Source organism: Jaculus jaculus, chromosome 14 (genome assembly GCF_020740685.1).
Source record: "Jaculus jaculus isolate mJacJac1 chromosome 14, mJacJac1.mat.Y.cur, whole genome shotgun sequence".
In the NCBI taxonomy this organism is placed as follows: Eukaryota; Metazoa; Chordata; class Mammalia; order Rodentia; family Dipodidae; genus Jaculus; species Jaculus jaculus.
Genome location: NC_059115.1, coordinates 19,036,737 through 19,064,492, shown reverse-complemented (window position 1 = coordinate 19,064,492; position 27,756 = coordinate 19,036,737). Strand labels below are relative to the sequence as shown.

At 50.8% G+C, this 27,756-nt stretch overlaps 1 protein-coding gene across 1 annotated transcript; it reads right to left on the bottom strand.

The window, feature by feature from the left end:
* Mybpc2 (myosin binding protein C2) lies at nucleotides 1–27,671 on the bottom strand. Its single transcript, XM_004672576.3, has 27 exons — nucleotides 27,653–27,671; nucleotides 25,572–25,649; nucleotides 25,006–25,092; nucleotides 24,545–24,693; nucleotides 24,056–24,173; nucleotides 22,127–22,175; nucleotides 21,909–21,968; nucleotides 19,477–19,670; nucleotides 19,084–19,216; nucleotides 16,121–16,245; nucleotides 15,941–16,046; nucleotides 13,969–14,141; nucleotides 12,359–12,524; nucleotides 11,821–11,927; nucleotides 11,480–11,509; nucleotides 11,147–11,286; nucleotides 8,225–8,384; nucleotides 8,032–8,136; nucleotides 7,013–7,201; nucleotides 6,521–6,655; nucleotides 5,539–5,706; nucleotides 5,307–5,395; nucleotides 4,677–4,872; nucleotides 3,031–3,170; nucleotides 2,432–2,591; nucleotides 2,176–2,312; nucleotides 1–306 (listed from the first exon to the last, which is right to left on the bottom strand). Exons 1-27 carry the CDS (start codon nucleotides 27,669–27,671, stop codon nucleotides 1–3), a joined length of 3,519 nt encoding a protein of 1,172 aa, XP_004672633.2.
* Between the last annotated feature and the right edge of the window lie 85 nt (nucleotides 27,672–27,756).

Below are 27,756 nucleotides of genomic sequence, written 5' to 3'. Positions count from 1 at the left end.
TTAGGAGATAAAAGTAAGCTGAGGGCCTAGGCCGGACTCCTCTACATCTGGATTCCCCCACTTGGACTTCTGAGTAGGCTGAGGCCAGGCAGGCAGCACTGGGAGGCGCTCCCTCTCACCTCGGACATCCAGCTTGCACTCGGCCAGGGCTTCACCCAGCTCGTTGAAGGCACGGCAGGAATAGGTCCCCGCGTCAAAGGGCGAGGGCCGGCGGATATTCAGTGTCAGGATTCCTTGGTAGTTGGTTATGAGGAACTTGGGATCTTCGTGGATCTCCATCTTGTTCTTCATCCACACCACTTTTGGCTGGGGAGGATGTGACAAAGGCCAACTTACAAGGGTGCCCGGAGAATGGCAAAATGGAGCACTGAGGCTAGGTCAGCACCTGGATGGATGGATATCCTTAAACTAGTCTCTTCCCTCTCTGACCCTCAGTCTCTTCTGTATAAACAAGTAGGGGTCTGTACAGCTCAGAGGGTTTTCTGTGTTAGAACAAAAACCTCACCACAGGGCCCCGTCACTCCTCTTGCATCTCCTCCCATCCCTCCAGCCATACTTCCTGAGCAGGCACAGTGATCTCCCACTTTAGGACTCTGACGCATAAATTTGCATGGCCAATAAAACTTTATTGAAAAACACAGGTGGCAGAGGGCTTTTTGGTCCATGAGTGTAATTCACCTGGGCCTGGTCTATATAGTCTTCCAACAGTGCCCTTCTCGCCTCTCCTAATTTGTGTTCTACCTCCCACATCAAGCTGGCCAGTCACCTCCTGTCCCCTAGACAGAGACAGGAGCATTCAGTCTACTGTCTCAAAACTTCTTGCATTTCTCTGACACACCACCATTTTTATAGTTGTATATTATTTGTGTGACTCTGGATCGATGACTCACCCAACACAGAGAAACTCCTTTGTCCTGTTTGTGGAGCATGTGCAAAGCCTCTAGGTGTAACTGAATGACTGATGTAAATAAGCAAATGCAGTGAATGAATGAGCTAAGAAAATGAATGGATTGGCAGGTGAGTGAAATGAGTGACTGGCTGACTGACTGACTGACTGACTGACTGAATCAAGGTATGAGGGTGCACACCTGGAATCTCATCACTCAGAAGGCTGAGGCAGGAAGCATTGTTCAAAGCTAGCCTGGACTACATAAGACCCTGTCGCAAAAGGACCGATATTTATAAACAGTGGTGTATCCCTGTAATCCCTGCACTTGAGCCATAAAGACAGAAGGATCATGAGTTCAAGGCCTTCCTTGGCTACATAAGGAGTTTGAGGCCAGCCTGGGCTATGAGACCATGTCTAAAACAATGAATGGAAACAAGCAGATACAAAGGAAGGAAGAGGGCTGGAGAGATGGCTTAGCAGTTAGGATGCTTGCCTGTAAGCCTAAAGACCTAGATTCAAGTTCTAGGACCACAGAACCCACATAAACCAGATGCGCATGGTGGCACTTGCATCTGGAGTACATTTGCAGTGGCTAGAGGCCCTGGCGTGCCCATTTTTCTCTCTCTCAAATAAATAAAAACAAAAGGAGGAAGGAAGTGAACTGATGAGTATGGTTTACCTCCTAATGGATTTGAAGCTAAAAACTAGTGTGGACAAAAGTCAACAAACTTTTTTACAAAGAGCCACAAGGCAAATATTCCAGGCCTTATGGACCTCAAAGTCTCAGCTCCATCTGCTCTGTTGTGGTTGTGCAGAAGAAGATGGGGACCAGGAACAGAGAATAAATGTGTGTGGCTCTGTGCCAATAAAACTTTATTGAGAAAGGTGGCGGGGGTCTATGGTCTACTAGTGTAATGTTCCCAGTCCTGGTCTGAATGGGTCTCTGGAGCATACGGTTGCAGTCTGGAAACCTCAGTGGAACAGGAAGACTCGGGAGAGCCATGAGGGTGTAAGAGATTCCTCACAGTTTCCCAGCAAATGCCACTGTTCTTGGACAAGAGAGACTTGAGCTATCAAGATGAGCTCTACCTGACAGTCATAAGGCAGAGAAAACACAGGATGACAGGGAGTGTCTGAGATGTGGGATCTGGCCAAGGAGGAGACACAGGAAGTGGGGTTCAAGTGAACCCAGAGACCTCAGGGAGGAATTGCTGGTTATGGTAGGCCTGGGGCTGCAGACCACTCATAGTTTCCCACCGCCCATAGGAGGGAGCCCCATCTAGCACCTTCGGGTTTCCTCTGACGGCACAGTTGAGGGCTGCAGAATACCCAGCCACCACCACACGGTCCATCAATGGTGTCAGGAACTTGGGGGCCATGCGGAAGTCATGCTCCTTATATTCAAATGGTTTCAAGGTGATTCCTGGGGAAGGAGATAGATAAAGCTGGAAGGTGTGAACTGTGCCTGACCCTAGTGAGGGGACAGAGCCCAGATGGGCCTGAGGAGTAGGGTGCAGGGTGCCAAGGCACAGTAAGCCATACCTGTCTTGAGGATGTGGGCTGTGTTCTTGGAGACCCCAGGAGAGTCACTGAGCCCACAGATGTTCTCCGTGAACACCCGGAAGTAGTACTCATTACCCACAATGAGGTCAGACACGGTACAGCTCGTGTGCCGGTTGTGCTCATAGACAGTGAACCACTCCTAGTGTGGGGACAGAGAGGGACGCGGGGGAGGGGGAGCGCAGACAAGCATGAGCCAGATGGGAGGATCAACACGCCCCCAACTCACTCACCAACCCATCCTTCAGTCCCAGCCTCACCCTCCCAGCTCTGCCCACTCTGCTGACTCCAGCAGCATTCCTCTGTGGACACTCTGTCCCCTTACCATGGTCCTATATATGTATATGTGTGTGTGTGTGTGTGTGTGTGTGTGTGTGTGTGTGTGTGTGTGTAATATTTATTTGCAAGAAGAAAGAAAGAATAGGTACACTAGGGCCTATTGCCAAATGCAAGTGAACTCCAGATGCATGCACCACTGTGCATCTAGCTTTACATGAGTACTGGCGAATCAAACTCAGGCCATTAGGCTTTGCAAGCATGCAAGTACCCTTAACCACTGAGCCATCTCTCCAGCCACTCACCATGGTCTTCTTGTCAGCCTTCTGGACAAAGTACCCTGTGATCTCGCTGTTTCCATCATCCTTGGGTGGCTGCCACTCCACCAGTGCATTGGTACCCCACACTTCCTTCACCATCACATTCTCTGCCGGCCCTGCTTTTTCTGGAAGGAGAGATGTGGTTCACACCAGCCCAAGGGTCCCAATGTCCTGCTTCACATGCCCTTCCTTTCCCAGTCCTGTATTAAGAAATGGACTGTGGGCCAGGTGTGGTGGCACATGCCTTTATCTCAGCACTCAGGAGGCAGAGGTAGGAGGTTTGCTGTGAGTTTGAGGCCACCCTGAGATTACATAGTGAATTCCAGGTCAGCCTGGACTAGAGTGAGACCTTAAAAAAATAACAAAACTTGGGCTGGAGAAATGGCTTAGCGGGTAAGCGCTTGCCTGTGAAGCCTAAGGACCCCGGTTCGAGGCTCGGTTCCCCAGGTCCCACGTTAGCCAGATGCACAAGGGGGCGCATGCGTCTGGAGTTCGTTTGCAGAGGCTGGAAGCCCTGGCACGCCCATTCTCTCTCTCTCCCTCTCTCTGTCTTTCTCTCTGTGTCTGTCGCTCTCAAATAAATAAATAAATAAAAATTAAAAAAAAAATAACAAAACTTGATTGTGTGTGTGCATGTGTGCATGCCAGAGTCTTTTACTGTTACAAGCAAATGTCTGTCTGGTTTTATGTGGGTGGCTGAGGAAATGAGCCTGGGCCAGCAGGCTATGCAAGTAAAGTGCCTTTAACTGCTAAGCCATCTCCCCAGCCCCTTCCCTCCCTCCTTCCCTTCCTATCATTTCTTTTTTCTTTTTCTTCTCCTCCTCTTCATCTACTTATTTTTTTATTGCCTTTTTTATTTATTTTGTCTGTTTGTTTGTTTTGAGGTAGGGTCTCACTCTGGTCCAGACTGACCTGGAATTCACTATGTAGTCTCAGGGTGGCCTCAAACTCACAGCAGTCCTCCTACCTCTGCCTCCCCAGTGCTGGGATTAAAGGTGTGTGCCACCACGCCCAGCATCTTTTTTATTTTAAAATAGTTTTATTTATTTGCATTCACAGAGAGAGAGAGAGGAGAGACAGATAGAGAGAATGGGCACACCAGGGCCTCTAGCTACTACAAAGGGAACTCCAGATGCATGTGCCACCTTGTGCATCTGGCTTTACGTGCTTTGCAGGCAAATGTCTTAACCACTAAACCATCTCTCCAGCCCTGTTTTTGGTTTTTCAAGGTAGAGTCTTGCTCTAGCCCAGGCTGACCTGGAATTCACTATGTAGTTTTAGGCTGGCCTCTGATTTACAGTGATCCACCTATTTCTGCCTCCTGAGTTCTGGGATTAAAGGTATACTCCACCACCCTCGGGCCTTGTACTCACAGAGATCCCCCTGCCTCCGCCTTCTGAATGCTGGGATTACAGGCAGAGTCACTATGCCCAGCTTAGATTCACCACTTTTCCCCATACTCGTCCTTCCCTGTTTCAAACCTCCCTTGCTCCTTCCAGGGCTATCTTCCTCCCTCTTCCCCACCCCAGCCTCTTCCTCACATCCCGTCAACCCTCTCCTCCTCTCTGGCTCCCCTCAAGTCTCCTCCAAACCTGGCCTGACCCTGACCCCTCTGTGCCGCTGCTACACACCCACGACCTGGATGCGGATGGTGGCTGTGTCCTTCATATTCTCAATCTCCACACTCAGCTCGTACTCTCCGGAATCCGAGCGCGCTGCCTGGCGCACAAAGAACACTGTGTCGAGGTCGCTGGTGCGCACATGAACACGGGAGGTGTCCACGGGTGCGCCACCCTTTGTCCACACCACCTGTGGCCGGGGCTTGCCCTGGGGGAGAACACAGTAAGGTCAGTGGGGCCTGCAGGCCCCAAAAAGGCTGACCCTGGCCCTGACACCCACCTGACTCTTGCCTTGACCATACCAGCACCAACCCTCTCCCTCCCCACTCTCAACCTAAACCTGACACCTGAACCTCTTCCTGGTCCCAATCCTACCCCTAACTCTAATCCCAATGCATACCCCCAAACCTCTCCCTGGCCCTGATCCTGACCCCACCTCCACCCCTAGTCCTGACTACTGACCCTTTCCCTGGCTCTGACCCAAACCCAAACCTTGACCTTGACCCTTACCCTGACTCAGGCCCAACTCTATTGTCCTCCTCCCAGCCCCAGCCAGGATCCTGCCCCCATCCCGAGTTCATCCAAGCTTGCCCCTGGTTCTGCCCTAACCCTGATCATGGCCCTGACTCCCAGATGGAGTACCTGGAAGGGGATGACAAGGTTGATGGCCTCCCCCACTTTGCGGATATAAGTCTGGCGCAGGTGACGGGGGAGGCGGATCTTCGGTTGCTCTGGGGACAAGCACAGGGAGGGGCTAAGCATGGGACCATTCCAAGGGAATGAGGCCAACTGAGGACACTCTCGGGATGACACAGAAGACAGATGGAAGGATAGCAGTGAGCTCAGGAGGGCTGAGGGGCCGGGGTTTGCTCACCCACAATCTCCCGGATGGTCACTGGTTGAACTAGTGTGGCAGGCTCACTGCGCCCTGCAATGTTGACCCCAACAACCCGGAAGAGGATCCTGGCTCCCGTTGGGAGATTCTTGACAGTGAAACCACATCTCTCCACAGGCTCTTTGTTGGCAGGAATCCATTCTTCAGCTAGAGAGATGAGCCATGTGGTGGACCTGGAGACCCCCTCCAGTCCTCCACACCCTTCCCTTGTTGTCCCTTCCAGTAGCCTGAGCCCCAACACAGTGAACACTCAGGAAGTACCAGCAGAAAGTGCAGTGGCCACTGGCCCAGCGATCATGGTGACCAGGTTGTGAGGGTCACACACATGTCACATCATTGAGACATCAATCTTGCCCCATTTCAGACATGGGGTGCAACCACCCAGCCCTCCACATGTGGCCTGATGTGTCAGTTGCTGTCCATGGTCAGATGGGGACTTTTCATCTAAGATGAAGGTTCTAAGATGGGCCCAAGGCCACATGGCCACAGACAGGGCAGGGTGGGAATCAGGCCTGAAGGCCAGAAATATGGTGTCAAGAAGATGTCTGTCCTCCTCAGAAGATGGTGGGCTGCAGACACTCTACAGGCCCGCAGGCGTGTTGCTGGGTCCCAGGGCAGGTAGCGTGTGCCTGCATCTGCGCCTGCGTGTGTGCGCAGCAGACATGAGGATGGGTGCAGGCTTGGGGATAATGGAAGAACAAGGGAGGAATGATAATTATACAAGTAGATATGTGGGTGAAAGAGAAAGATTGAAGGAGAGAGGAAGAAAGGAAAAGAAAAAAGGAAAGAGGGAAGGATGTATTTACATGGATAGAGATAGATGAAAAGCCATTGCTGTATGGAGGTAAATAGAGAGAGAGGAGTCTGGCTCCACCCGCCCCATTCCTGGCACAATGCCAGTTGTCTCACTGCATGACTCTTGTCTCTCTCTCTGGGCCAGTGGGGGCTAAGTGCCACTCACAGCCTTCCAGGCAGTACTCGATCAGGTAGCCATCGATGCCGCCCGCCCCGATGCGGTCTGGAGGCCGCCACTTGAGTGTGGTGGTGGTGTCTGTCACGTCCTCCACAGTGAGGTGCCGGGGCTGACTTGTGGGAGCTGGAAGAATCCAGAGAAAGGGGTGGAGGGGTTAGTGAAGGACCAAAGCTTAGCGGGAGAGGGCAGGGGTCAGAAGTGTGTCAGTGTTCGGGAAAGGGATCATCATGGGGGCCCCAGAGGTAAGTGAGCAAGAAATAGACCTCAGCAGTAGAACACCTGTCTAGAAACAACCCAGAGGCTGGGTGTGTGGCTCAGTGGTAGAGCACTCACCTGCCATTTGAAAGGCCCTGGATTCTATTCCCACTACCACAAAACAAACAGAGGTCTACATTCTTTGGCCAAAAGCCAGGTGTGGGTCAGAAGACAGATAGTGGGCATGGGGGTCAGAAGTGGCAGATGGGGGGAGGGCAGCCTTACCAATGGGCATGAAGGGCTTGGTGTTCATGCTGGGCTGGGAGACGCCAATGGCATTGACAGCAAAGACCCTCATCTCATAGAGGACACCCTCAATCATCTTGGTGGACTCATAGGTTGTTTCCGTGAAGACCTCAAAGTTCAGCTTCATCCAGCGCTGGGAGCCCTTCTTCTTCCGCTCCAGCAGATAACCTGGATGCTCCCCAAGCAGAAGGAGTGGGGGTTATGGGCAGGCTGTGAGTTCCAGTTGGAATAGGGAGGAGCACATCAACAGAATTATGAGCTGGGGTGATGGCGCACTGCTTTAATCCCAGCACTGGAGAGGCTGAGGTAGGAGGATTGCCATGAGTTTGAAGTCAGCCAGGATTGGCATAAGACCCTGGCTCAAAATAACCAAAAGGGGGGCTGGAGAGATGGCTCTGCAGTTAAGGCACTGGCCTGAAAAGCCTAACGACCCCAGTTAGATTCCTAGTACCCATGTATAGCCAGACACACAGAGATGCATGCATCTGGAGTTTGTTGGTAGCAGCTACAGGCCCTAACGTGCCCATATTCATTTTTCTCTCTCCCCTTACAAATGATTTAAAAAAAAATTAAGAGGCTGGAGAGATGGTTCAGCACTTACTTAAATGCCTGATGGTCCAGGTTCAATTCCCCAAAAAGCCAGATGCCCAAAGTGAAGCACACATCTGGAGATCATTTGCAGTGGTTAGAGGCCCTGGTGCACCCATTCTTTCTTTCTCTCTCTCTCCAAATAAATAAAAAGTGGAAGCCAGGCATGATGCGTCATGCCTATAATCTCATCACTTGGGAGGCTGAGGTAAGAATAACAAAATGAATTTAAGGCCAGCCTGAGCTACAGAGTGAGTTCTAGATCAAGTTGGGCCAAAGTGAGACTCTGCTTCAAAAAAAAAGTGGAAACTTAGGTCTAGGGGTGATCCATGAGCAAGCTGGGGACTCTGGGGTCAAAGAGCTGAGGTCAGAGAAAGTAGGTAATGGGGACATTGGCATATGATACGCACCAGTGACCGGCTGTCCTCCATCATACTTTGGTGGTTCCCAGACCAGAATGGCCCAGTCCTCTCCAACTGAGGTGACACGCACAGCCTCAGGAGGGTCAGGGACGTCTGGGGAAGGGGAGAGAAGAGAGTCAGAGAGCATCCTTGGAGTTAAGGATGAGCCACCCCTCATGTCCTCCCTTAGCCCTGTGCTCACCCACAACCCGTAGGAAGATGGTGGCCACATCCTCGCCCACGGGGTTGGTGACTTTGATGGTGTAGCGGCCTTCATCAGCCCGCTCAGCGCTCTCAATCACGAAGCTGCTGCAGTCCGGCCTCTGCTCGATACGCACCCTGCCCTCGGTGGCCGAGAACACCTGGACACAGCCACCAGTGCCTGACTCGCAGCCCTTTTCCAGACTCAGGCCTGCTCAAAGCCCTGCAATGGCTCCCTAAGCCACTGGACGTGAGGTCCTTCCAGACCTCCTTCCCCACACCCTGTCATTCCACACTGCTCTCTTCACCTGCCACACACCTTCCCTCGAAAACACCACGCTGGGGATGGGGAGGTGGCTCTACAGTTAGGTGTGCACTTGCTTGCAAAGCCTGCCAGCCCAGGTTCAGTTCTTCAGTAAAGCCATGCATGTAGAGTCTGCAGTGGCAAAGGGGCCCTGGTGCACAAGTATAAAATTTTTTTTTTAATCCAGGTGTTGTGGTGCACACCTTAAATCCCAGCACTTGGGAGGCAAAGGTGGTAGAATCACTATGGGTTTGAGGCCACCCTAAAACTACATAGTGAATTCCAGGTCAGCCTGGGCTAGAGCAAGACCTTACCTTGAAAAAAAATGTTTGAAAATACACTGTCTTGGATTCTCTGTCTCTCTGGTTGCAAATAAATAAAAATTTTAAAAAGAAAAGAATCTGCTGTCTTGGAGCTGAAGAGATGGCTCAGCAATTAAAGGCACTTGCTCGTACAGCCTGACAGCCAGGGTTCAACTGCATACTATGCACATAAAGCCAGATGCACAGAAACGCATGCAACATGAGTTCATTTGTAGTGGCAAGAGGCCCTGGCATGTCTGTTTTCATTCTCTCTGTGCATATAAATATAGTTTAAAAATACACTTTCCCAATATTTAGCAAGCTGCATTCCATGCATGTCGCATAATTGTTTTTGAGGTAGGCTCTTGCTCTAGCCTAGGCTGACCTGGAATTCACTATGTAGTCTCAGGGTGGCCTTGAACTCACAGCGATCTTCCTACCTCAGCCACCGGAGTGCTGGGATTAAAGGCATGAGCACCACACCTGGCTTCAATTAACTTTATTTTGTGAGTTTGTGGTCTACAGGTGCGCGCGCGCGCGCGCGTGTGTGTGTGTGTGTGTGTGTGTGTGTGTGCGCGCGCATGCACAGGTGCACATACATTATCATAATAAGTCAATGCCAATGTCTTTCTCAGTTTCTCTTCACCTTTTTCAAGACAGGGTCTCTTGCTGAATATGGAATTCACCTATTAAGCTAGACTAATTAGCCAACAAGTCCCAGGAATCCTTCTGTCTCTACCTCTCTAGTTCTAGGATTACAGACACCCACACACACACTTGGCTTCTCTGTGGGTGCCATCAATCCCAAACTCAGGTCCTTGTGAGGCAAGCATTTTACCCACTGTGCCCACTTGCCAGCCCTCAGCATGACAATCTTACTCTTTCTCAGGATCACCCAGAAGTCAGCTTGTTCAGGAAGCATCTTGGATGCTCCCATCTGAAAATGATAGGTCTGTTCCTAAGATTCCTAACGCTCCCACGTCCTCCTGCATCTCAGCTCCAGCCCTTCAGGCCAGCAACTGTCATCTCCCCAGAGAGGAGGATCTGGAGCTGGGCTGCATCTGAGGAGTGTGCACTTCCAGTGTCTAGGCTGAGCTGCTCAAGGAAGACCCAGAGAATTCTGGCTGAGAGGAGAAATGATGAACAGAGCCACACTGTCCATAACCACAAACAGGAGTCCTGTGCTTCCACCGTTTGAATAAGTGACTCCAAAGTACACATGGACTGAAGGACTGTCCCCAGTTCTCAGCATTACTGGGAGGACATGGAGCCTTTAACAGGTGGGACCTGGTGGGAGGAAGTCTAATCATTGAGGGAGTGTTCTGGAAAGGAAGGTTAGGGCTCTGGCTTTTTCCTGTGTCCCTGGCTATCTGTGTCTGCCTACCTCCTTATGTCTTCCCCCCCCCTTCTTCCCTCCCCCACCTCTCTCTCTCTCTCTAGGTTCTAACTCCTACTATGATTACTGTGATGTTCTTGTCACATGGGGCCTGGTGACCAGTAACTAGAACCATGAGCCGATATGAACTTTTTTTTTTTTTTTTTTTTTTTTTTTGGTTTTTTGAGGTAGGGTTTCACTCTAGCCCAGGCTAACCTGTAATTCACTATGTAGTCTCAGAATGGCCTCAAATTCACAGTGATCCTCCTACCTCAGCCTCCTGAGTGCTGGGATTAAAGGCATGCGCCACCACGCCAGCCAAAATGAATCTTGAATCTTACTAAATTGATCTGTTTTTCAGGTATTTCTTACAGTAACAGAAAGCTAAATAGCACAAGCAACAATGAGATGACAATAAGAACTGACCCAGGGCCTAGGATATACAAAGTTCAAATACCTGTTGGATGGATGGATGAGTGAATGGGTTGGATGGGTGGGTGGACAGATGACTGGATGGATGGAATGAATGATGGTTGGTTGGGTGGATGGGTATATGGATGGATGAATGGGTGGTGGATATGTGGATGGATGTTGGATAAGTAAATGGATAGATGGATGAGTGGGTGGATGGATGACTTAGATCAGTTGGATAGGAGGATAGGTGGGTGGGTGGATGGATAGGTTATTGGACAGATGGATGGGCTGGCTGATCCTTGACTAACTAGCTCTTTGCTGAAGGGATGAGTGAATGACATATCCAACCATATGCCAAGCCCAAACAATGTGGTAGAGCCACACAATCTCCGATCTGCAAAACATCCCCATGCACCAAGAATCCTTGTCCTTATTCCAGAGAAGCTGGAGCTCAGTGAGGATGTGCGTTGTGTCTAAGGTCACCCAGCACAGCTCAGAGGGAGAGGACCTCAAGCTCACCCAGCCTACCTCATCTCCCTTCAGCCAGGTGGCAACTGGAAGGGGCTCCCCTGTGATGGCCACGTCCAGCCTCAGCTTATTTCCAGCCACAACCACAAGAGCATTCTCTGCGGTCTTCCCTGAGCAGTCCAAGTGGATCTTTGGGGGTTCTAGAGAATGGAAGAGGCACTGGGTACCTGACCTGGGTCTTCAACACCACCACAGGGCCCACTGAGAAGCCCAGTTCTAGGGCCAGATCCTCCTCCAGCCCCAGACCCCAACCTTCCTCCCTCAGACCCAGGAGTCCAGACCCCTGCCCTCCTCTCTCAGACCGTTAAGTCACTGAAGCCACCTTGGTCTTACCTTGCTTAGGAACATACTCCACCTTGATCTCTAAAAATCAGGGAGATTGCATTGTTAGATCTAAGCCCTCAGGCTCCTTACCCTTCTTCACAACCCAGAGGTAGACCTGAGCATCTGGCAGAAACCCTGGGAACTGGACAGGGTCAGGCCCAAGCCAGCCTGCTGCCTGAGAGTACATATCAGCGTATCAAATGTTCTCTCTCAGCTTCTCATCTCACTCCACCCATGAACCCCACAGACACTTGCTAGTATGTAGGTACTCTTAATTCTCCAGGGAGATAGCTCTGGGTTCTGGGAAGGAAAGTCCTCTATCCCCAGGAGAAATGGAAAGGTGTCTTTACCCAGGAAGTTGAGCTTGGCTGAGAGCGACAGGGCATAGCCATCAGGTACAAATGTGTAGTCTCCCTCATCTTCTGGGCGGACATCATCAATTACCAGTTTGTGGATTCTAAGGAGTGGAGACAGCAGGGTGGGCGTCAGTTCCAGTCTGCCCCAATTTACTTCCCTCAGTGTCATCTACCTGGCCGCTATTTTTATTTCAGACCTTGAAATGTTCTAGTCTGGTTTTGAATCCCACTTCCTAGCTCTGTGACATTGAGCAAATTCCTAATCCACTCTGAGCCCTGATTGTCCACAAATGGGGGATAACACCCTATGTGAGGGTTGTAAAGACTCAATCTAAGGAAGCACCTGACACCCAGGAAGTGCCCTATTGGCATCAAGCCTGGTTATCATCATCAATGCCACCAGCAGATTCAGTTCCTTACATAAAGACACACACACACATAGCCCTTCTTCTTAAACCAGGGGATTTGTTAAGCAGCTATAGCTAACACACACAACTAACCCACCCCACCATCTCCACAGCCTGCACTTCACCTGCCCACGTGGGAGATGGTGATCCTCTTGCTGGGTCGCACTTCCACTCCATTTTTGTACCACTTGCCCGTCACCTTCTCGTCAGACACCTCACACTTGAACACAGCCTGTTCTGAGGCCTTCACAGTCAGGTCTGCAATGTCCTGCAGCACCTCCAGCTGTTTCTCTACATGGGAAGAAGGTAGTGTGGGGCCACGTGACTCCAGCCAGCCTACATGTAGTTGTGAGCACCAAGTGTGTGCTGAATACTATGCAGGGCATACAACTGTGAGGCTGAAGAGGCTACCAGGAAGAGCCTCTTGAGTTGGGTCTTGAGTTGGGCTGGGGTTGGGGGCATGGCTCAGGTGGAGCTCATACTAGAATCCACAGTGAGGGGCTGGGGTCGTGGCTCAGAGGTAGAGCTCCTGTCTAGAATCCTCAGTGAGGGCTGGAGTGTGGCTCAGAGGTAGAGCTCCTGTCTAGAATCCACAGTGAGGGGCTGGGGTCGTGGCTCAGAGGTAGAGCTCCTGTCTGGAATCCACAGTGAGGGGCTGGAGGCCTGGCTCAGAGGTAGAGCTCCTGCTTAGAATCCATAGTAAGGGGCTAGGGGTCTTCCCTCCCCAGGAGAAATCCTAACTAGCATGCCCACCTCAGATGCAATTTATTTTCCTAGTATGGGAAGTTGATAGACTACACTCACCTGGACCCTGGGTTAGGAAGATGACTGTATATATCAGTGCATTCTTGTTTTGTCTTTTTCTGTCCTTCCTGCCTTTTATCTTGCCCCCCCCCAATACAATAGTATCATATTTGCTTCTTTGTTAAATGACCGCATGCAGAGATACCATCATTTATCTTCACATAGATGACTGGGATTTATGATTTACTTTTCTTTTTATTTTGTTTTTCAAGATAGAGTCTCACTGTAGCCCAGGCTGATCTGGAATTCACTGTGTAGTCTCAGGCTGGCCTCAACCTCACAGCAATCCTCCTACATTGGCCTCCTGAGTGCTGGGATTAAAAGACAAGTGCCACCACACCCAGCTACTTTTCTTTTCAGGACATGGTTTCCTGGGACTTTTGCTGGCCCTCTTTGTCCCAGTGGAGACATTTTACATAGCAGTGGTCCAATATCCAAAGCAGAACACTGACACGGTCTGATCCTCTCAACCATCTACAGACCTCGTTCAATGTCATGTGTGTCAGAGCTGAAGCATGAGGAGGTTGGTGGTGACAGGAACAAGGGGAACACACCATGCTGTGCACCAGTCCAAGAACGAGGGTGCAGAAGCTGGGCCAGGTGGGGGTGATACAGAATGTACTTTGATGTAGGGTCTGAGCAACTTTAGGCTACAAGAAGTATGCATTGGGGCTGAAAGATGGTTCAGTGGTTAAAGGTGCTTGCTTGCAAAGCCTGACAACCTGGGTTTGATGCCACAGTACCCATGAAAAGCCAGATGCACAAAGTGGCACACATGTCTGGAGTTTGTTTGCAGTGGCAGGAGGCCCTGGCATGCCTAGTCTCTCTCCCCCCTCACCTGCCTCTGTTTTTCTCTCTCTCTTAAATAAATAAATTAATTAAATTAAATTAAAACAAGTATGCATGGCCCAGACCATCCCAGAGGGTGTACCTTCCACAATTAGGTCAGCCTCACACTGGCCACCATTGGTTATGACCTGGTAGCGACCCCCTTCCTCCTTGGTGACATCTGAGAAGATGAGTATGTGACGCTTCCCGTCTTTCTTGAAGCGGTACCTGGCCTGGTAGGCGTCTTCCCGCGTCAGCTCCACACCATCTTTCATCCTGGGTAAGAGGGATGTGGGAGGGTAGGAGGGGCAGATGGATCAGTAGGTGGGGTGGACAGGTGATGGATGGGTGACAGATGGACAGCTGGGTGTTCTGATGGTTAGCCATGAATGAGGAGTTTGAGAAGCCAACACAAGTCTGGACAGCTCTTGGAGGTGAGTTGGCATTGGAGGGAGATTAAGGGTGGTCGGCAGATGCCTTAAGGGCTGGAGGTGACAGCAGGGTAGAGGGAAGAGAATGGACATCAGAGAGCACACAAGACATTATGGAACTGGAGGAAATCCAAGGGTCTCACAGTGTGCTGGATAAGCCATTCTTCCACGAGTGGGACACCCCTATCCTGCTCAACATTCAGACCCCAGCTCAACTGCCTTCTCCATGTAGGCTACCATGCCTCTTGAATCCCCTTTCCTTTGAAAACCAGATGCAGCCTCCATTCCTGTTCCTTTCAAACATTTGTCAAAGTGGGACTTTTGTACTGATTTGTGTGATAACTTGGCCAACACCTCTCTGTCTCCTAGTCATGGCATCATTGTAGGTTTTCCATCGAAATCCTGAATACAGGAGCCTGGATGATTCTTGTCTCTCCCCAGTATAGCTCTGATGTTTAGAAAAGTGCACAGTCTGCAGTCTCCATGGGCATCTTCTACATAGAGGAGTGGAGGGATGGGTACGGGCGTGGCTCAGGGGATGGAGGGGTGCTTGGTGAAACAATGGGATGGAAGGATGGATAGATTGTAGAGGGATGGAGGGATGGTGGAAACACACAGATGGAAGGATGGTAGATGAATGATGATGGAAGGATAAGAGATAGATTATTGGGGTATGTTGGGGATGTATGGGTAGATGAATGGGTGGATGATAGAGGGATGGATGGGTAGAGGACAGAGGATGGAAGGGAGGATGAAGGGATGGAAGGAGGAATGGGTAGATGGCAACAGATGGAGATATGGGTGGATAAGGGGATAGGTTATGGATTGATGACTGGATGATGGATGAATGGACAATGATAGGTGATGGTGGATGTATGCATGCGTACATGGTGAATGATGAATCATAGAAGAGGGTGCATGTGTATACATACAGATGGATGGATCCAAGAACAAATGATTAGGGTGGAGAGGTGGCTCAGTAGTTGAGGCACTTGCCTGTGGAGCCTGGTAAACCAAGTTTGATTCCCCAATAACCATGTAAAACCATATGCACAAAGTGGCACATGTATCTGGAGTTTGTTTGCAGTGGCTGGAGGCCCTGGCATGCCCATTTTCTCTCTCTCTCTCATCTCTCTCTGCTTACAAATAAATAAATAAAATATTTTAAAGAAAAAAGAACAGATGATTGACTGGAAGATGAATAAATATTTAACACAACAGCAGGGATCAGGAAAAGACTCTAAAGAGGACAGGATGGATAGAGATCAGAAGTTCTATTATAATGACTCCATAAGGAAAGACAGGATTTAAAGAGATAGGCTGAGGTCTCCAGATGCCTACTGGGAAAGGTCAGAGTCTCCCAGGGGCTTCACAGGTCCCATAAAGACTAGGACTAAGGTGCTGGGAGATGCCTCAGAGGTTTAAGATGCTTGCTTGCAGAGCTTGTCAGCCCATATTGCACTTCCCAGCATCCATGTAAAGCTGGACCCAAAAGTGGTGCATGCATCTGGCATTTGTTTGCAGTAGCAGGAAACCATGTCATATACACACATACACATGCAAATAAAATTTTTAAAAAGGACCAGAGCTGAGACAGAGCAACTGTAGACCTCTGTGCTCAAATCAAGACCACAGGTCACTTACCACTTGAGCTGGGCGCCCTCTTCAGACACCTCTACTGACATCTCCACTCGATCCCCCACAAACACCTGCTGGTCCTCCAGGGGAGTGACGATCAGCACTGGAGGCTCTGTGCAGTGCAGGACAGGAGGTGAGGATCCCATCTGCTCCCCCTCCCCGAGCTAAGGCCAGACTAAGCCTCACCTTTGACAAAGAGCTCAGTGAAGCACTTCTCGTCTTTGACGGCCACCTCATACGCAGCATCATCTGCCAGTGTGCATTTGTTGATGGTGAGAATTCGCTTCTTCCCAACATTCTCAAACACATACCTAGAGCAAGAGGGTCACCTAAGCATTAACTCATTCCTGGAACACATCACCCAACCTTTCTCCCAGCAAGTCTCTCTGAATCAGTAGATGGAATGGGATAGAGGATCTAGTGTCTATCCCTTAAATAATCAGAGCAAATCCAGGCAGATGGTACATGCCTGTAATACCAGCTCTAAGGAAACTGAGATGAGATTACCATAAGTTTGAAGATAGCCTGATCTATGTAGTTCCAGGACAGCCTGAGCTATAACATTCAACCTTGTCTTGGAAGGAAGGAAGGAAGGGAGGGAGGGAGGGAGGGAGGGAGGGAGGGAGGGAGGGAGGGAGGGAAGTAAGTCAGGCAGGCAGGCAAGCTGGGTGTGGTGGCCTACACCTCTAATCCCAGTATTTGGAAGGCAGAAGTAGGTGGATCAACATGAGTTCAAGGCCAACCTGGTTTATGTAGTGTGTTCAGCACAGCCAGGCTGCAGAGACAGACCCTATCTCTCAAAAACAAAACAAGGGCTGAAGAGATGGCTTAGTGGCTAAGATGCTTGCCTACAAAGGCTAACAACCTGAGTTCAATCCCCACTACCCAGGTAAAGTCAGATGCACAAAGTGGCTCATGCATCCGGAGTTCATCTGCAGTGGTTGGAGGCCCTGGTTCACTCATTCTCTCTGTCTGCCTCTCTTCTATCTCTTTCTGCTTGCAAATAAATAAAATTAAAAAATAAAACAAGCCAGGTGTACTGGCACATGCCTTTAATCCCAGCACTCAAAAGGCAGAGGTAGGAGGATCATTGAGTTCAATGCCACCCTGAGACTACATAGTGAATTCCAGGACAGCCTGAGCTAGAGTGAGACCCTACCTCAAAAGACTAGAGAACAAAACGAAACATGGGCTCAAGAGATGGCTAAGTGGTTAAAGGTGCTTGCTTGTGATGCCTGAAAGCACAGGTTCAATACCCCAGTACCCACATAAAGCCAGATGTACAATGTGGTTCATATATTTGGAGTCCATTTGCAGTGGCAAGAGTCCCTGGTGTGCCTATACACTCTCTCTCCCTCTCTTTCTGTCAAATAAGTTTTGTGTGTGTGTGTGTGTGTAAATATATATATGTATATATAAAAAACAAAACAATATACACACATATATATACTATATATATGTGTGTATATATACGTATGTATGTGTGTACATATATATACATACACACACACACACACACACACACACACATATATATATATATATATACACATACATACATACATACATACATATACATGGTTTGGTTTGGTTTGGTTTTCCAAGGTAGGGTCTCACTCTGGTCCAGACTGACCTGGAATTAACTATGTATTCTCAGAGTGGCCTCAAACTCATGACAATCTTCCTACCTCTGCCTCCCGAGTGCTGGGATTAAAGGTGTGCACCACCACACCTGGCTAAAAATATATTTAAGATAAAAACAGACTAAAAAAAGTTTTAAGGGCTGGGCATGTTGGTGCATGCCTTTAATCTCAGCACTCGGGAGGCTGAGGTAGGAGGATTGTCATGAGTTTGAGGCCAGCCTGGGTTAATTCCAGGTCAGCCTGGGATAGAGTGAAGCCCTGCCTTGAAAAAGACCAAAAATAAAACCCCACCGTAATAGAGCTAGACATGGTGGCACATGCCTGTAATCCTATTCCTCGGAAGGCAGAGGCAGGAGGACCAGAAGTTCAAGGTCATCCTTGGCTATATAGCAGGTTCAAGGCCAGCCAATGATATAGGTATCCCTATCTCAGAAAATCGCCATAATGGGGGCTGCAGAGATAACACAGTGAGGTGCTTGCCATGAAAGCAGGAGAACATGAGTTTGATCCTCAGAATTTGTGTGACCAAATGCTGGGCATGGTGATGCACACATGTAATCCCAGCTCTGGAGAGTTATGAGACAGGAGGATCCCTGGGCCTCACTGGCCATCCAGGCTAGCCTACTTATCAAATTCCAGACCAGTGAGAGACCTTGTCTCAAAGGAGATGGACAGTGCCTGAGGACCAACATCTGAGATGAGGTTGTCCTCTGGAACACACCCACACTCAATGCCCTTTATAAGATTAGGAAGATTGCTCAGTGGTTAAAGGTTCCCCTAGCCTGCCAACCAGAGTTCAGATGGCCAGCACTCACATAAAGACATATGCAAAAAGTAGCATACACATCTGTAATCCCAACATGCCTATGGCAATAGGAGTTGAAGTCAGGAGAAAACCAAAGATCACAGGACAGGCTGGTCTGGCTTTACCATTGGCAAACAACAAGAGACACCTTGTCTCAATCAAGGTGGAAAGAGAGAACCAACATCTCCAAGTTATCCTCTGATGTTCACATATGTGCACTCATACAAATACACAAACACAAGTAAAAACCCATTATAGGGGGCTGGAGAGAGGGCTTGGCAGTTAAACATTTGCCTGCAAAGCCAAACAACCTGGATTCCATTCCCCATTACCCATGTAAAGCCAGATGCACAAGGTGATGCATGCATCTGGAGTTCATTTACAGAGACAGGAGGCCCCATTGTGCCCATTTTCTCTTTCCCTCTCTCTTTCTCTCCCTCTCTCAAAACATAGCCAGATGTGGTGGTGCATGCCTTTAATCCCAGCACTCGGGAGGCAGACATAGGAAGATTGCCATGAGTTCAGGGCCACCCTAAGACTACATAGTGAATTCCAGGTTAGCCTGACCTAGAGCGAGACCCTACCTCAAAAACAAAAACAAAAACAAAAACAAAAAAACATGATAACATATACACCCAGGGAAAAGCTGTAAGCCTCTTGTGGCATTCTCCCTGGACCTCCCTCCCTTGCTGCCCACATACTTGCTGCTTGGTTTGATCTCTTGGCCATTCTTAAACCATTTGAGAGGAAGATCTGGATCACTGATCTCCACCATCAACTTGATCTTGTTGCCCCTGTCCACATAGTAGGCTGGGTCCAGTTTCTTTGTGAAGGCTAGAGATTGAGAGAGAACCAGGGGATGGGGGAGGGAGGAAAGTCCCTCATTACCCTGGTCATCTCCAGAAGAGCCAGATCTCCCTCCCAGACTTTTGGCCCTCTGTGGTCAAGTTTAGAGGCCTCCCATGAACTTGGAGATCATTGAGAATAAGGTCAGCCACTCCTCAGATTGACACTTCCAGAAGATGGGTCCCAGGTTCATCTGGCCCTGATGTTGGGGATCCAAGGGGACAGAGATCTTCTGGGTGGGTGCTAACCTGCGCTCTTCTTGACCTCGACCTTGGCCTTCTTGAGCCGCTTCAGCATGCCTCGGAGGTCAGTGATGCCATACTGAAAGGCGATCTTCTCATACTCGCTCTTCTTTGCCCCTTTCAGGAGCTCCCAGATCTCTGGGGGGATGCCCAGGTCATCATCGTCTTTCTTTTTCTTCTTCTCTTCCTCGACTATTTCCCTGAGAACACAGCACAGGTGCGACCACCACAAGTGAGGAGGTGAGGGTGTCCCTCGGCCTCCATGGCTCAATTGCGTTGTCACTCAACTAAGTCAGTGGCTCATGCTGTCTTCCCACCTGGGCCGCTCTCCCACCCCAGACTTCCTTCCTAACCTGCCTACTTCCTGCCTTTATGCCATTCATCTATTCCTTCCCTAATTAGCCAGATCCCATCCACCCATGTATCTACCCACCTGTCTATTCTTCCATCTATCCATTCATTCAACCATCCAGTTATCTGCCTACTCATCTATCTAGTCGTCCAACCAGCCACCCACCCGCTCACCCATCCATCCATACAAGCATCTATCTACCCCACCCATCCACCCATCCATTTATCCATATATCCCACCCATTCACCTATCCTTCTGGACACCTACCCATGGATGACATCCATCATCATTCATTCCTCTCTCCCTCTACCCACCTATTCATCCATCTCCACCCATCTATCTACCCATCCATCTAAACAAACAGCCATCCATTTGTCTTTCATCATCCATTCCCCCATTTCCACATCTGTCCCACTGATTCATTCATCCACCCCCCGCCCACATCCCCATCCACTCATCCATCTATACACCCATCCAGCAAATGTCTATTTTGCACTTTCTTTTCCAGTTTGTTCCACACATGACCCTGGTGAGATGTTTCTAACACCCACATTAGAGACTGTCCTTCCCTGTTCAAAACTGTTCCATAGTTCCTACTGCCCTCAGCAGAAAGCCTACCTCACTTGGCCTGGCTATCCCCAGCCCACCTACCTTTCCATCAGCACCTACAGCCATGCAAATGAAGCTATATCCTGCCCTTTGCACACCAGGCTCTACTGCCTCCTAGCTTTGATGTCCCTGCCTTCATGTCTCTGCCCACGATTTCTCCTCATCCTACAGAACCTAGTGCCAACAATCGCTTCTCTATGTGACTTCTGTGTCCTCCAGTGACTTAGTCTTGCCCTGAAGTCTTAGGTTCTTGCAAACTGTCTCACACAGTGCCTCTGCCATTGAATCCAATGCCCTGAGGTACTCAAGACAGTGACCCAGTAGGGCTGGTCTATGCCCAAATCTCAACCCAGTGCCTGGTGGGCAGGTGACTTCACAGGATGTTTGGGTCACGAGCAATGGAAGGGAGGAATATATCCACGGATCTTTTTTTAAATCATTTTTTATTGACAACTTCCATAATTGTAATATCCACGGATCTTTTGAAAGGGAGGGGACAGGAAGGAAAGGGAGAAGTGTGGGTGGACTTGGTGCTGTGAATAGAGTAGATTAATAAAGAGAAAGACGGGCAGGAGGAGGGTGGCTGAACAGGCTGGTTCTGTGCAAAATGGTTGGGCAGACCCTTGGGTACTAGTAAGTTGAAGGGAGATGGGCCAAGCTGTGGCTGGCTGGTAGGGCACCGTAAATGAATCAGTCTGTGGAAGGGGTTGGGAGGAGTTGGATATGGAGGGGACTGGGGATTAAAGGGTGGATGGGTGGAGAAGTAGATGATGAGTGAGTGGACAAGCACTATGGGGAGTTGTATGAGATTGCCGTGATGATCCTGTCATGTTTGACCTGCAGAACCTACTTCAGCTCTAACAGGAGTGTGGTGAAGGGGATGAGGGGATACGGGCTGCATGGGATGCTGGGTGTAATGGGGAGAGGTGCAGAGGGACAGGTGCAGGGAAGTGAATAAATGGAAGGAGGGATAGGTGGATGCCTTGTTGATGGAAACAGTGGGTGGGTGGACAGTGAGGGGATGGGCAAAGAGCTGTCTGGGTGAGTGGTGGATGGACTGGGGGAGATGTGGGATGGTGGTGGAAGAGGAACGCCTGTGGGATGGATGGATTCGGAGATGGGTAAGTAGCTGGGGGGGTTGAGGACGGGTAGGTGGGTGGTGGGCCAGTGAGGACTGGGTGCTACGTGAGCAGAAGGCCAAGATCCTGGGTGGATGGGTGTCTGACGGCTTCAGGGTGAGTGGGGAAGGGCTTGTGGGGCAGGTAGGTGATTTGTTGGCTGGGGCTGTGGGCAGGGGTTACTTTCAACAGGTTGATGGGTGAGTTGGTGGAAAGGGATGACAAAATGGAGGTGGGAGTGCACAGAGACAAGCAAAGAACCCAGAGATGGCTTTAAGGAGAAACCAGGTAGTGGCTCTCCATCCCCCAGCCCCCTCTCCATGACCCCTGTCCCCTCTCTGCCAGAGAAGCAGACTCACCTCTTCTTCAACAAGCCACTGAAATCCAGCTCACCAGCATCATCCGACTTCCCTTCACCCCTGCAACCATAGACGGGGGTTGTGAACCCCCAGGGAGACCCACCCTGCAGTTCACACTGCCAAATTCCCCTCCCCCAACACTTCCACCTCCCAGAGAAAAGCCTCCCATGATTTTCAGCCCCAGGGGTTGCCTCTCCCCAGGGTCCAGGGTCACTCACGAACGCTTGAAGCTCTCTAGGCTCTGGCCAGAGGAGTCCTGACGGGGTGCTGGGGACAGGCCATAAGGAGTGGAAAGTAAGCCAAGGCAAAGATCAGAGCTCCTCTCTTGGCCTGGGCAACCTCTCCTCAGGCCTTTTCCCCTGTCTCCTGGGCCAGCACACTCTTTCTCCAGGCTTAGACATCCTCTACTTTTTGCTTATTTGTCATATATTGTTTGAAGCAGGGTCTCATGTTAGCCCAGGCTGGATTAGAACTCACTCTGTATGTAGCCCAAGCTAGCCTCAAACTCATGGCTATTCTCCTACCTCAACCCCTAAATGCTGGGATTAAAGGCATATACCACCACACCTGGCTTTATTTTTACTTTATTCATTTGCAAAGAGAAAAGGGGGTGGGCACATCAAGGCCCCTTGCCACTGCAAATAAACTCCAGTTACATGCACCACTTTATGCATCTGGCCTATGGGGGTACTAGGGAATCAAACCCAAATCAGGCTTTACAAGTTAGTGCCTTTAACCACTGAGCAATGACCAATCTTTTCAACACTCTTGTTTTTTATTTTGTTTTGTTTTTGTTGTTGTTGTTTGTTGTTTTTGAGATAGGGTTGCACTGTAGCCCAGACTGATCTAGAATTCACTATATAGTCTCATGGCGATCCTCCTACGTCTGCCTTCCAAGTGTTAGGATTAAAGGTGTGAGCCCACTTGGGAGGCAGAGGGAGGAGGATTGCCGTGAATTTGAGGCCACTCTGAGATTACATAGTGAATTCCAGGTCAGCCTGGGCTAGAATGAGACCCTACCTCAAACCCCTCCCCCCAAAAAAGGGCATGAGCCACCACACCTGGCTTGTTTTTGTTTTGTTTTGTGAGATAGAGTCACCTTATGTAGCCCAGGCTGGCCTTGAACTCATAGCAATCCTCCTGCCTCAGCCTCCCTAGTCCTAGGATGACCAGCCTGGGACACCAAGCCTGGAACATCCTGTACTTCTTGGCAGGGAAGCCCCACATCTGGTGGATGTACACCACTCAATGGTCTCCTCCACCTTCCTTTTGGGCAGAAAGTAGTTCCATGTGTCCCAGGCCTGGGCAGTCTTGGTCCCTGGGCCCCTCATCTGCAAGCCCCATACATCATGAGATTCAGACCTCCAGAGCCTGGGTGCCTTCAGGACCCATCCATGCTGCCCCTGAACCAGTGTGTCCTCATTTCTCCTGTACACCCCACCCTAAGCCCATAAACTTGGGGTCTCATCCCGAGGCCCTCACTCCCCAAATCTTCATCCTGCTTTCTCAAATCTGGAACTCACTTGCCTCCTGAGCCTTTGCATGTGCACCCCTAAGATTCCACATTTGCATCCCTGAGTCTATACTTCCTTTTATGGCCTGGAGTCATCTCCTCATTGAACCCCTACATCCTGAGTCTGGACTCCTCCAAGAACCTGTGTCTTGGGGCTGGAGAGAGCAGTTAAAGTGCTTGCCTGTGAAGCCTAAGTGCCCAGGTTCGATTCCCCAGTACCCACATAAGGCAGATGCACATGGTGGCACACGTGTCTAGAGTTTGTCTGCAGTGGCTGGATGCCCTGGTAGGCCCATTTTCTCCCTCTTCCCACCTTCTTCCCTCCCTTCCTCCCTCCCTCTCTCTCTCTAATAAATAGGTTTTTAAAAGAAGAACCTGTAGCTGGGTGTGGTGGTGCATGCCTTTAATCCCAGCACTTGGGGGGGTGGAGATAGGAGGGTTACCGTGAGTTCAAGGCCACCCTGAGACTACATAGTGAATTCCAGGTCAGCCTGAGCTAGAGCAAGACCCTACCTTGGAAAAAAGAAAAGAGCCTGTACCTGCCTCCCCTCTGCCCCTGTATGCTCCCCCTACACATGGCTGGGCCTCCACCCCTGCCCCTCTAGAACCCTCAGTCCCACCCCAACCAGCGCACCCTCCACATCGATGTTGAAGCCACAGCTGTCACAGGCGTCCTTGGCTTTGACCTCGAGGCGGTAATCTCCACGGTCCCCCAAGACCACTTTCCCAATGTGCAGCTCCACGGTGTATACCTGCGAGCCAGGTCCACGGGTGTGGGTGTCTATGACCACCACAGCAACCAGACCCCCACCCTGACCAAAAGCAGTGGCAAAGAAGGACCTAAGTTGGGCCTCAGCAGCTGGGCACCAGCTCTGTTCCTCCTGCCCTGACAATCTTGACTCCTAGGGAGGGGGCTCATATTCCGATTCCCTAAGGCCTTTAAGGGGGCACATGACCACCTGTTGCACCTGCCTTAGCCCTACATGCTCCATGCCTCCCCTATAGCCTCCATCCTGGGCATTCCAGACTCCATCTAGGGGATCCCAGACCACCACGATCCCTCAGGCAATGGGCCTTCTGAGAAGCAGGACGTGTACACCCTTTTGTCCCACCCTGTCCTCACATTGCTGGCAGAGTCGTGTGACTCCTTGAAGGCAAATCGGGTTCCACTCTTGCTGCTCAGCTCCTGCCACTTCCCTTTGAACCACTTGATGGTTGGCTTGGCGGGAAGCTCCTTCCCATTCACCTTGGCAGTGATCACTGTATCCTTCCCTAGGGAGGGGTACGCGGAACCCAGACCAGCTTCCTCAGACCCAAGGGTCCAGACCCCAGCCCTCCTCCTCCCTCAGATTCAGGGTTCAGACCCCAGCCCTCCTCCCTCAGACCCAGAGGTCCAGTGCCCAGGCCTCCTCCCACAGACACCAGCCTTCTTACCTCAGACCCAGGGACCAGCCCCCAGCCCCCTCACTCAGATCCAGCTGTCCAGACCCTGGCCCTCATCCCTTAGACCCAAGAGTCCTAGCCCCCTCTCCCTCAGACCCAGGAGTCCAAACCCTAGCCCTCCTCCTGGCTCCAGGCCCTCACCAGCCTCCACTGACACAGAGTCTGGCTTTTTCAGGAAGACGCCTGTGGGCTCCTCTGCAGTGGGGGACTGGTCCTCAGGTGGGGCCTCTGTTCAGAAGACAGGATCGAGAGATCAGATAGGGGCTGAGAGAGCCCAGAACCTCTTTGGGAAGGGCTTGGGGCGAGTGAAGAGACTCAGAAGGCAGAGATATAGGGGTGCTGTGGGTGTTGCACATGGCTCAGCCCTTTGGGCCTCAGTTTCCCCATCTGTGGACTAGCAGGTGGTGGACAGGATGGTGCTGAATGAACTTTGAGGTAGGGAAAGTTTAAAGATGGGCTGAGGCTTTTGGCACTGGGCAGGACTTGCTAACCAGGAGCAAAGGTTTGGAATTTGAGGCCATGCTCAGGATGAAACTCCAGCCTTGGAGCACAGAGGCAGCCAGCAGAGGGTATGTCTGGGCAGGGGAGGGCCACACAGCTCTGGCACTTGGTGGGGACAGCTACAGAAGCGATCCAAGGAAGGCTGGGCCAGTGTGCAGAAAGGCCTGAGCCACAGAGTGGCTGAACCCCAGGGAAGTACAGCTCACCTTTGGGAGGCTCTGCAGGAGCCTGCTTAGGGGGCTCTTGTTTGGGAGCATCTTTGCCTTTGGGGGCTTTTTTAGCTGCTGTGAGGGAGAAATCCAGAGTTTAGCACACAGCGCTCTTCTCCCAGAACCTGGGCATCCAGACCCAGCCCTCCTCCCTCAGACCCAGGAGTCCAAACCCTGGACCGCCTCTCTCAGACGGGATTGGGACATAGATGTAAGAAGAATAGGGGTCCAACAGGGTGGGGATGCAGACCCCCAGCCCAGGATGTAAGTGGATCCTATTCTAAGTCTGGGATCAGCTTTCTCCTTCCCCAGTGGCCATGCCCTGCCACCCAGGCTATCAACCCTGACCTTTCAGGCTCTGAGTATAATTAGCATTCCCTTTGCCTGGAAACTGGACACTCTGCTGACCACAGCAGGCTTCTTATGCTGCTGGCCCCTAGCCCGTGGAGATACAGTCTCCACAAGGGGCTGGTTCCCTCCCACAGCCTGGTTGGTTTGACCCCAGGGGACCAGGCACCTCAAGAGAACACCACCCCAGGACTTCTATGTCCTGTGCTCATTTCCTCACAGAGGCACAGCCCATGCCCAAATAAAGACATGCCCAGCCCCATTTAAAGAGATGCCCCTAACTGTACATGGAGAAAGACCAGGGTGTGGCTCAGTGGGTGTGAGGTCCTGGGTTCCATTTTCAGCATTGCAGGAAAAGGCAGGGGCTCCAGCCGGGCGTGGTGGCGCACCCCTTTAACACTAGCACTCTGGAGGCAGAGGTAGGAGGATTGCCGTGAGTTCAAGGCCACCCTGAGACTACGTAGTGAGTTCCAAGTCAACCTGAGCTAGTGGGGGGAGGAGAAACAGGAGGGGGAGGAGAAGCAGGAGGGGCAGGAAAAGGGGATCCACCTAGGAATGGAGGAAACAGTAATTCCTATACAGAGGAGCCCCAATTCTCACACCAAGGGGGTCCTCCTCAATCTATGTAGAATTCCATTTGTTTTGTCATGCACACAGCACCCTACTTATCTATAATGCCCCATCCTCGCTCAGTGAGGAGGCCAAACTCCTTAAAGGATGTTGACCCCACACTGACAGGACCCTTGGTCCAAACCAAGTCTCCACCACACATGTACCTAAGAGCCCATCCACATCAGGAAACGAGAACATCAAACCAAATATGGTGGCATGTGCCTGTCATCCTGGCACTAGGAACACTGAGGCAGGAACATCAGGAGTTCCAAGCCGGCCTGGATGACATGAGAACCTACCAAGAAGTAAAAAGGAAAACGGAAAAAGAAAAAGAAAGGAAGAGAGAGAAGGGAAAGGAGGGAGGGAGAGAGGAGGACGGAAGCAAGCCAGGCATCATGGGGCACATCTTTAATCCCAGCACAGAGGCAGAGGCAGGAGGATCACTGTGAATTCAAGGCCACCCTAAGAGTACAAGGTGAATTCCAGGTCAGCCTGGATTAGAGCAAGACCCTACCTCAAAAAAGGGAGGGGGGGGCTGGAGAGATGGCTTAGCGGTTAAGGCACTTGCTTGCAAAGCCAAAGAGCCACGGTTTGATTCCCCAGAACCCATGTAAGCCAGATACACAAGGTGGCACATGCATCTGGTATTCGTTTGCAGTGGCTGGCGGCCCTGGCGCGCCCGTTTTCTCCCCCCCCAAATGAATAAAAATAAAAAGAAGAAAGAAAGAAAGAGAGAGAGAGGGAGGGAGGGAAAGAGAGCCAGAGGGAGGAAGTAAAAAAAAAAAAAAAAAAAGGAAGAATAAAAGCAATCCCAGTAACAACAGAGCAAGGGTGCACAGCAGACTTTGGCTCCCAGTCCCCTGCACGCCCCAGAGCAGAGCCTTTCCCTGCAGTGCTATGGGTTTCCCCATCCTACACAGACGTGGGATATCTGATGCCATACGAGTATGGAACACCCTTCCACACAGGAACAAGCCCCTGTTTCGCAAACAGTGAAGGAACCTTTACCCTAAGCCAGAGATGGGAACAGACAAGCGAACCCCTCTCCCCACAGAGAAGGCACCACCCCCCCCTCCCTTCTTCCCTCATCCTCTTCAGAAAGAGATTCTGCCAGCCACCTGGTTTAGCCTCCGGCATGTCCACGACCTCCTCCCCTACCACCGCAGCGCGTCTGGCCAGGCCCTGGGAGGGGGGGACAGGTGGGTGCCCAGGGGGAGCCCTT

Bases quoted from the DNA above. Each gene is read 5' to 3' on its own strand.
- Mybpc2 (XM_004672576.3), bottom strand. The intron at 21,969-22,126 runs GTGAGTGACCCT...CTATGGTTGCAG, and splicing joins CTAGAGAGCTTCAAGCGTTC to GGGTGAAGGGAAGTCGGATG. The intron at 16,246-19,083 runs GTATGTGGGCAG...CTCTTGCTCTAG, and splicing joins GAGATCAAACCAAGCAGCAA to GTATGTGTTTGAGAATGTTG.